Raw genomic sequence first — 10,817 nt, 5'->3', positions numbered from 1 at the left:
TCGTATTGTCCGATTATTTGTGATTGTGTTTGTCAGCGTTTTCGTGATGTCGTGTTGATTTTATTATTGCCTAGGGTTGTTTATTTAATTACGTGTTGTGCCGTGTGATTTAATCGAGTCTGTTTGAGTCGTGTTGTTGATTTTACTGGTTTACCGGTTTACTGGTTTATTGGTTTTATCAATTTGTCTGTTTTGCTGTGCAAATTGTCATCGTTTTTATCGCGTTCGTGTCGCTCGATTTTATCGTATTTTAATCGTGTGCCGTTTAATATTATTTGTGCTCAATATTAATTGTGTTTAGTTGTTAATTAGTTTATTTAATTAGGATTAATATTATATTAGTTTATTATTATTATTATTATTATATAATATATAAATTATATTATTAATTTATGTTAGATATTTTTTAGGTTTCTTATTGTTTAAGTAATCTAAATATATATTATTAATTTATGTTAGATATTTTTTAGGTTTCTTATTGTTTAAGTAATCTAAATATATATTATTAATTTATGTTAGATATTTTTTAGGTTTCTTATTGTTTAAGTAATCTAAATATATATATATAGATGTGGTTAGTAAGAAAAAAGAAGGAGGTGGATCAGAAAGGAAAAAACGTGTGGTGAGAGAAACAGAGAATTGAAAAGAAATATTTTTCCAAAAGCATTACCGTATTTCACTTGTTCTTCATTTTCGGTAACCCAAAATCGTCCCGATTATTCGCCGAAACACAAAACCGATTTCATATCTTTGAAGTTCGTTGAGTCCAGGTCACAAATATCCAAGGTTCATTTCATTCCGGCGTCGTTTCACCGATCAAAAGCGACGTTGAAGTCAGGTACTCAGGAAGGCAGCCAGCACTGCGTCGGTGACGGTTTCCAGCTTTCGGTCGATCATTTGGACGATCAGAAGTTCATCCTCTTCACACAAGGTAATATTCTTCACTTATCTCTGAATTCGGCAAAGTTCCGGCTTGCCGACATGTGTTTTAATATATTATTTATCTAAATATATATATATATATATATATATATATATATATATATATATATATATATATATTATTTTTGTCTATTATATATCTAAATAAATATATATATATATATATATATATATATATATATATATATATATATATATATATATATATATATATATATATATTATCTTTGTCTATTATATATTATTTGTCTATATATATATATATATATATATATATATATATATATATATATATATATATATATATATATATATATATATTATTTTTGTCTATTATATATTATTTGTCTAAATGTACATATATATTATTTTTGTCTACTATATATTTATCGTCTAAAATATAAATATAAATATATATATATATATATATATATATATATATATATATATATATATATATATATATATATATATTACTTTTGTTTACTAAATATTGTTTATCTTTTATTATTATTTTGCATATATGTTTTATTTAAATGTTAGTTAAATTAATTATTTGTTTAAATGTTTATTTTAATTAAATGTTTATTTATATCAAATGTTTATTTTGTCTAAAGTAAATGTTTATATTGTTTTTTTTATATTTGTTTATGTTATTACTAACCGTTTCGTTTCAGTTTCAGCTCGATTAACTCCACTAACTATTCGTAATACTAACTATTCATAGCTAACTGTGTTGTAATAATTTACTTTCTCGCATTTTTTATGTTCTGTATTGTGTGTTTAATCGTATTGTTCACGTTTTATGTTAAAAAATCGAAAAATCGAAAAAAGAGAAACCCGATGCGATTCCAACGGTCGCCGTTTAAGAAACCCTTTTCACACACTCACAAGCTTACTCTTGGGCTTCCTTATAATGAGCCCATTTATGTATTGTTTCAGGGTTTAGGCTCATTCAAATCTTTTGCCAGCTTTGGCTTTTCAGTTTAAAAACATTTTCAAAAGGACGTGTCAGTCTCGAAGCCTCCCGCCTAGGTCGAGCAAGAGATGGCAAGACACGCCAATCTAAAATCAACAAAACAGACTTTCCCCTTTTCTTTTGGGAGAACTACGTGGATTCTGATTTCTCCATTGCGCCTTGGAGATACGTAGGCATGAAGTCTACGACTTTATCGAGTCCAAAAACAATAAAATCAAGTTCTTTTCTCATCTCCCCAATCAAACGATCAAAGCGAAAAAAGCAAAGCATTCACATAAACATAAGAAAAAAGGTTCCTGTGGAGTACCACAGATGTAGAGGGTGCTAATACCTTCCCTTTGCATAACCAACCCCCGAACCCGTAACTCTAAAGGGATTTATCGTTATTTTTCCCTTCCTCTTTTTGGATAAAATAAAAGACGGTGGCGACTCTTGCATTTAAAATATTTTTCAAACGGGTTAAGTTCAATCAATACTTAATCTCGTGAAAAATCCCGCCGCGACAGAATGGCGACTCTGCTGGGGATAACAATGCTTAAACTTATTTGAGGGTTTAGCCTATCTTTGCTTGTTTATATGTTTGCTTTGTGAATATTTGCTAAATTGTATTGTTTGTAATGTTTGTTATTTTGGGTTTTGGGGATACTTGTGATAAATCCTATACCCGGATTTGGGGCACATTTGAGATAGGATGGATGATAATTCAGGTTGACTTGATAGGAGACAATCCTTACCGAGTTGACTTGAGCCTTTGTCCGCTTGGTGGAGGCCTCTTTGAGGGTGATAGTGCTAAACAAGTCATTTGTGAGGCATTGTTGCTTTCGACGGGCCCGTGAAGCCAAGGACCTTAGTTTACCTTTACCCCATCTTGGCCTTACTTAGGATGTGATGCGGTGACCACTTCGGACCAAAAGTCTGGTTTGGTTGATACGCGATATCACACTCAAGCGAGATTCTTTTGAGAATAATATTGGAAAGCGAGCAGTTGCTTAACCCGGTATTATCCGAAGAAGGACCCATAACCTTGGGAACTTTTAGAACCCGTTTGGCAGGTGAACCTTAGAACTTATCTTGGGGCTTTGTCCTAAACTCCATGCTGGTGATGAACTTTGAGCCTTGTATTGTTTGACCATGTTTGTGTTTGTTGCATTCATGCATGACATGTATTCATTCCCATCATTTCAACCTTTTTCCAAGGAACTTAAAGTGAGGATTGCAAATATTGCAGGAAACATGGATTTTGGACGGAGAAGTGTGAAAAAATACAATCTCATCAATCCAAAGATAGATGAACTAAAGAAATTGGTTTCTTCGATCGCAGATCCTATTGGTTTCAGAGACAGATATGGGGCACTTATATCTTTATTGACACTTAGGATGGAAGAAGGGTTATTGCAGACATTAGTACAGTTCTATGATCCAGTCTATCATTGTTTCACATTCCCAGACTATCAACTCATGCCTACATTGGAAGAGTATGCCCAGTTGCTTCACATCCCAGTTGCTGATACAGTACCTTTCTCTGGTTCAGAAAAGTTACCCGAGCACAGTTCTCTTGCAAAAGTGTTGTACATGAAGAAGTCAGAATTCAAGAATAACTTCACCACCAAAGGAGGACTTCCAGGTTTCACTGCCAAGTTCTTAATGGGGAAGGTTTCTTATTTTGCCAGTCAAGGTTGTGATATTATTGTGGAGCATCTGTTCGCCTTGTTGATCTACGGTTTGTTACTATTTCCTAATATTGAAGGTTTTGTGGATTCATATGCTATACGCATCTTCCTAAGTGGTAATTCTGTTCCAACTTTGCTCGGAGACACCTATCATTCCATCCATTACCGTACTTTGAAAGGAGGAGGAACCATAGTCTGCTATATACCGTTACTCTACAAATGGTTTGTCTCTCATCTTCCTAAGTCAGCTACTTTTTGGGATCGTGATCGCTCAACTGTGTGAGTCGAGAATGGGATACAAACTGCAAGTGCACAGTTCTACCGCGTAGTTTTAAAAGATATCGATCCCACAGGGACTTATGAATCGATATACCGTTATCTAAGGTTACTACGTAAATCTAAGGTGAAAATGTTTGATTGTTAGGGAAAAAACTAAGAGCTAAACTAATATCTAGATTAAATATTAATAAAACGGATATCGGTATGTAGTTCGTCAAAACTAGGGAATCGAGTCTTTGTCGGCTTCTTGGTTTTAAAATGAATCGTTTCGGTTAACTTTATTGGTTAAAGGTTCTATCTCAAACTCTCGCTCTGTTGAATAAACCATGATTTTATATTAATGTTGCTGTCACTTATAATTAAGTCAAAAACCATATTTTGAAAGCAATAAAGTTGCAGAAACTCTTTTTAAGAAAATACTGACCGTTTTAAACACCCTTATCTCAAACTCTCGCTCTGTTGACTTAGGTTATATAATTAAATCCAAATGCTTAACTCTCGTCCTCACATTCAATCTTTAAAAATACTTTTTGGAAAAGGTCAGAATTTAATTAACTCTAAAACTTGCTCTCGCCCTGATCTAGAATTAATGCCTAATTTACACTGTCCAGTTAAAATCTCAAACTCTCGCTCTATTGATTTTAACTTCTTTATGTCTTTTACTTTTGTAAAAAATCTTGTTATTAAACCTGTAAGTTGAGACCGTAAAAAGATTGATTTTGATTTTAAGTTTAGATAGACCGACTCAGTCTTGATCCCTTATTCTGCTTACTTTACATACCGATACCTAGGCGAATTAGCCAGACATGCTAAATAAATAAGAATTTATATCATGCATAAACAGACTCATTCCAGGCAGATAATATAGATAAATAATAAAACAAAATATTAAATAATGATTAAAGAACCTGAATGCGTAATACAATAGTCTTGAACACTCCACCAGAAGCCGGTAGGATTTGTTCTTGGATTCTTCAATTAAACAGTAAATTAAATCAAGGAAATAAAACTGGAATATAACGTAAGGTTAAATCCGGTATAAAGTTGCACAATAGTTTCCGGTGTAGAAACTATTATGCGAAAAATATCTAAAAGCTAAAATGGGAAAGGTAAATTTGCAAGGGAAAAAGAATGTAAAGCTTGCAAAAGAAATAAATAAAATAAACAATGCTGCGTGCTGGAAAGGAAAAATAAGCAAAAGGTGTGAAAAGAAAATTTGGCAGAGCTTCGGCAATATGAGCGTGAAAAAAAACCGGGGAGCTTTTAGGTTTGTGAGATGGCTATTTATAATAGTGTTGGTAACTGCATTCCGTTTCTCCCATTCTTCAACGTGGCTACATGCACGGCGTGGATATAGGAGACCAACTTCTCAACGTTCTTCTTCAAGTCTTTCTGAGGGCGTTACTTGCGCCAAAAAGGTAGTGGAATTGTGTGACGCTCGTCACACTATGTGTGACGTCCGTCACAAGGCTGTTTTGCGTGACGCTCGTCACGCACCCTGTGACGTCCGTCACAGGCACAGCGTTGGTGACTTGTGCGCTTTGGGCTGGGCTTTGGCATTTGGTCCCTTTTCTCTCCTTTTTGTTCCTTTCTACACCTCCTTTTCTTCCCTTTTTCACTTTTGCTTCAAAATGGATACCTGACATAAATAGTAAGGAAATACTGCATAATATCTGATAAAATGAGATAAACTAAAGTAAATGATAATATAATCTAATTGAATTAAGTCCTAAAATGTGATATAATTTCGTGTTATCAAACTCCCCCATACTTAAATCTTTGCTTGTCCTCAAGCAAAATTCAGTATAGAACTTGTTAAAAGTTTTAGCCAGATGAAATTTCAAAGCACACATCAATTCGTACTAGGTTGCAAATGGATTTTCGTTTAGGAGGACTTGAGTTTAATCTTGACATCAACAACTACCGTTACAACTTAGATAACCCTACCTTATGCAAATCAGTTCAAGTACCCTATGATAGCTATCCTGGTTCCTTTGGTCTTATTTTACCCGTTTTCATTCTAGCGAAATCACATTAAGCCCTTTACCTTTTCGCGCACATAGTGGAGTAACCGGTTAGTGATTATGATCCGCTTTTAGCTAGAAGTTCTGGTACATAAATCGGATAACTTCATTATTCAGTCCATTGCAAATTGCGGGGGATCGAACCGTAGTCCGCCCTACCAAGTTCAGTACCAGATTCCTACTGAACCAACTCATAATGGATCTTTCGTATTGTGCTTTTGCATGATCTGCAACCTTTAGATTAAATGATCTGGTAAGGATCACCTAATTTAATTAGTGCATTTCTTGATATATTTATATATCTTAGGTTACTTTGGGGATCATTCACTTATATTCATCGGCCCTCCACGTAGTTTGCTATTAAGATGGTGCTGACTTCTGTATAAACTACTTGGGGTTGCCATAGAACTAAAAGTTCAAGGAATCGGTATAATAGGTACTTATCCTGATCTAACATATTGAGGTTCTCAGAGCGTTGTTATGGTAATGATTTTGTTTTGATTTCACTCAAATTTTATAAAGTAAGCGACCTTTATACTTATTGGGTGTGTAAAAAAAATTTTTTTTTTTGTTATGGCTCAAGAAAATTGAGGGAATAGATAATAGAAATTTTTCACACTAGGGACTTGACTTAAAATAAATATATATTATAAATTTTTTTTTTTTTTTTCATAATAAGAAAGGGAAATAACAAAGAAAGGGAAAATAACATACTTGAAAAGGAAAGGTTGAAGAACAAGTTTTCCCCCCCATACTTAAATTAAACATTGTCCCCAATGTTTTAAGGAAATGAAATACAATATGGAAAGGAAAAAGAAACTACAACTAAGGTTGTCTTCCGCCTCTGGTTCTAGGACCTGGTGATCTTTGACGTATGTCTAAGTTGTCGAACCTGCTGAACAATTCAGTAAACCGCTGGTCGGTTATGGCATTCCGAGCATCCTGTTGCTGTTGCATTTGACGCATCATCTGCATCATCTCTGCATTCTGTGCCTGCATACCATCGATAGCATCCATAATGTCGTCGTTGGTCGCAGGTCGTCTTCGTCGACGACGTTGGGAGGATGGGCCGGCTGCATTACTGGAAGGGTTGAGCGGGGCTGAATGTTGTGTAGGAGGATGATCACCTTGTTCCATTTCTTCAAACTCATCTGTTTGTGGGTTTGTTTGTAAAGGCTCGGTGGTTTCAGGAGCGTTTAGATCATAGAGGTGGCGGTCGGGGTTTGTGACATCAGTTAGGGCGATATTTGGTAGAACAACGCTTGGGACAGCCTGGTTGTTCACCATAAGATAATATCCTCCGCCTACTCTGTTTTTAATCAGGCGGCTGGAGCGGCAATAGCTGATATCCATAGACAGGGGAGGTAGGGATTCTAAAGTTTGGAGTTTATCCCCTAGGTTCAGGCCAAGTGCTATGGAGGTTATTAATCCACCAATCATAAAGGGTTGCCGGCCTCTAGCACATAAGGTGCGGATATGATGAAAGAGAAAAGAGGCGGCGTTTACCTGAGTATCCGATTCGAAAACGCACTGGAGGAAAAATAACTCCTTTGAGTTGACCTTACTGTTGTTTGGTCTTCCAAAAATTGTGTTTTGCAAGATGCGGATGAAGTAACGGATGGTGGGGTTATGTATATGGGAGAGAAGGAGTTCTTCCCAGTTGTAGGTCTCTATACCGGTAATTTTCTTAAAAAGGCCAAAAACGCCAACTGTGTTCCAGTTTGAGTTTGGAGGGATTCTGGGGTGTACCTGACCTTCTATGGGAAATTGTAACATGGTACTCAATTGGTTTTGGGTTAAGGAGTACTCGGTGTTGAACATACGGAAGGTTGCGGTACCGGTCAGAAATTCATCCTCACCGGCGGGAGTGGTGTAGTCGTAAGAACTTAGGAATTCTAAGGTTAGGGATGGGTAGGTGGGTTGATTATGAGTGCAAAGGAAGGTTAAGTCGGCTAGGCGGAGCATCCATTCGATACCTTGGAGTAATCCTAATTGTTGTAAGCAAGTTAAATCGGGGTACCTGGTGGAAGCGACGCCTCGCTGTTGGAAACGTTCGAATTGCTCTTGCTGATAGTTGTCATCTCCGGATCGGAAGATGATATTTCCGAAATTTTGATTTCCCGCCATTGTGATGAATTTTTGAAGGGATGATTTGGAAAGAAAAAGAAATGTATTTGATATGAGAGAATTGTTTTGTGGTGAATGAAGGAAGTTTTGGTAGGTATTTATAGGAGAAGGGTTGGAAGATAGAAAGAAAAAGTGGTTGAAGAGTAATTAAGTGTGGTTAAATGAAAAGTGAATGGGGAATGTAAAAAGGTAAGGGGTGTAACGTTCGTCTCCAACGGCTCCCTAACGTTCACATGTCTGAGGGGCGTTACGCTCGTCACAAGGGTGTGACGTTCGTAACAGGAGTTATGCGTGCCGTTCGTCATGGAGTGTGTGACGCTCGTCACACAGTTCTTTTTGGCAGGGCATTCAGCGCTTCACATAATTAATCTGGAGATGAATTTATTTTGATTATTTTGTTGTATTTGGTTTTTAGATTGTTCTATTTAATTTAGCTAATTAATTTGTGTTGCATGCTATTCTATTTCTCATAGTAGTAATTCATTCTGAGTAACAGTAGAACAGTAGAGAACATAGCCATTGCATAAAATAAATAAATAAAAGCTTTAATAAAATTAACATAATGTAATACAGGAAGGGAAAACAATGAAATGAAAGGAAAATAAATGCGAACATGAATTCAAATAACATTAATGAAAAATCTAACCTAAAACTAAATAACTTAGAAAGAAATAACTAAATTCCATCTATCTTCGGATCTCTGGCCGGAGGAGCAAAAGAGTTAACATGATGCCGTAACATACGTAACTGACTTGCCGTGCTGCTCATGTATTCTAGGATTTCATGTCTCAAGTTGTGGAAATCTTCCCTGAGGGCGTCTTGTTCTGACATCAAAGCTTCAATGACGGTTTTAATATCTGTTCCTGGCATATGATGTCGGAGATCAGGCATGGCTGATTCTTCGGTCAGGGCAGGCTGAGGAGGAGGATCAATATCATAGTAGCCGGAAGGTGTCTGAGGGTCAGATTCAGCTTGAGAGACATGGTCAACATAGTGCTCATAGTCATCACTGAAGGTGAGAAAAACAAGAAAGGGGGGGTTTGAATTGTTTGAAAAATAAGCGCTTTTCAAAATGAAAATCACACAATGATTTTATACTGGTTCGCTTATAACACAAAGCTACTCCAGTCCACCCGGCCAAGGTGATTTCGCCTTCAACAAGGACTTAATCCACTAATCTTGAAAGATTACAAACAACCCCTAAGAGAGAAGAAAATCTCTTAGTCCTCTCAAGTCTACAGACTACAAAGAGTCACTTGAGGAAATCAAATAAAAATTAGATACAAGATGTGTAATCTAGAGTGCTTCTAAGAAAGCAAATATTACAAATTTAAGAACAAATTTTTCACTTGATAAGCAAAAGCTTAGTGAAAATCTTTGAAGAACAAAGATGTTTTTCTTGAGCGTGATATAATTTCAGTATAGTTTTGGCTAGTGATTTCTTTGCTTACTGAAAGTTGATTTCTTCTCTTTATATAGGAGTTGAAGTGGTGTTGAAATAGAGTTGAAGTAGAGTTAAATCTGTTGGATATTGAGATGTAGTTACGCCATTCCATTAATAGCTTCTGCAGTAGACTTTTTCTTTTAGAAGTGACTACTTACCACAAGTAGTATCTTCTCTCTTGGAAGTGGAGATTAACGTCTCTTTCTAATTGAGGAAATCCATTTGCAGAACTTTAACTTGGCTTAAACGTTACTTCATCATGATTAACAATTCTGATTAGAGTCTTCGTGTATCTGGAGAATCTTGCTTCTGATGTTATTTCTTGAGAGTTCAGATGGCGCTGATAACTTCAGAGTTTACAGAAGACATTTGTTCAGAGTTAGAGCTTCTAGACTTTACTTCATGTTCAGATGCTTCTGATACTTTGCAGTTTTGTCCAGAGTCAGAGCTTCTTGAAACGAGATTCCACTTTAGATGCTTCTGATACTTGATAATTTGTATCTGATCTTGTTGTGCATCTGATGACATCATCAGATTTATTTCTTCTTTCTTTAGAACCCTGCACACTTAGAAACTTTTCGTTAGGGTGCCATTTTTGGTTTCATCCTTTGTTATCATCAAAATCATGGAATCTGTTGTAGAACAATTTTTGTTCTTACAATCTCCCCCTTTTTGATGATGACAAAACAAATAAAATTATCAGATGAAACATGAAAAAAATATTAGATCAGATAGACAAAAGCTCCCCCTGAGTTAGCGCTAGGGAGTTCAGAAGTTCTTACCAGAGCTTTCCAAGTAATTAGGTTTCTGAAAACTTTCTGTAAATGCTTAAATTTTATGTTAGATAAAATTATTTAAACAATTGTTGCAGAGTGCTTTAAGGTTTTAGACATAATTTTTCATCAGAGCTATTTAATAATTTCTCCCCCTTTTTGGCATAATCAAAAAGGCATAAAAAATAAAAAGAATAATAAAGAGAAAAACACTTCATTAAAAAGCACAAAGGCAAACAACAGTCAAAAACATCAGATTCAAGGAAGAATATCAGAGCTAAAAAGAAGTCAGAAGCAAAAACACTAGGCAAGCAAACAAAATAAATCCTAAGTGCCTAAGGGTTCGGAGGTTGAGGAAGTCTCTGAAGCAACATGGCAAACATGTTCTGGATGTTTTCATTCAAAGCATCTTGCTTGTCCATCCTGGCACGGAGCTCATTCTGATCTTTCTTGATCTCTTGCTGATCTTGCTTTATCTCTTTCAGGGTGTTAAGAATCAGAGGGATCGCAGAGGAAGACTCCCCCTGAATCAGAGCCTGCTGAGCTTCAGCTTCAGCAGCAGCTTGGGCTTCTGCATCT

The 10,817-nt window shown here is 35.8% G+C and overlaps 1 protein-coding gene across 1 annotated transcript; it reads left to right on the top strand.

Moving 5' to 3' along the window:
• The first annotated feature begins 616 nt into the window (after positions 1-616).
• Positions 617-8,463, top strand: LOC127082150 (uncharacterized). Its single transcript, XM_051022373.1, has 3 exons — positions 617-931; positions 3,150-3,553; positions 8,437-8,463. The coding sequence occupies exons 2-3, from the start codon at positions 3,155-3,157 to the stop codon at positions 8,461-8,463; spliced, it is 426 nt and encodes a 141-aa protein (XP_050878330.1). The 5' UTR covers positions 617-931; positions 3,150-3,154.
• Positions 8,464-10,817: the final 2,354 nt, after the last annotated feature.

Source organism: Lathyrus oleraceus, chromosome 5 (assembly GCF_024323335.1).
Source record: "Lathyrus oleraceus cultivar Zhongwan6 chromosome 5, CAAS_Psat_ZW6_1.0, whole genome shotgun sequence".
NCBI lineage: Eukaryota > Viridiplantae > Streptophyta > Magnoliopsida > Fabales > Fabaceae > Lathyrus > Lathyrus oleraceus.
Note: the sequence above shows the minus strand (reverse complement) of the source record. Positions and strands in the feature narration are given on the sequence as shown.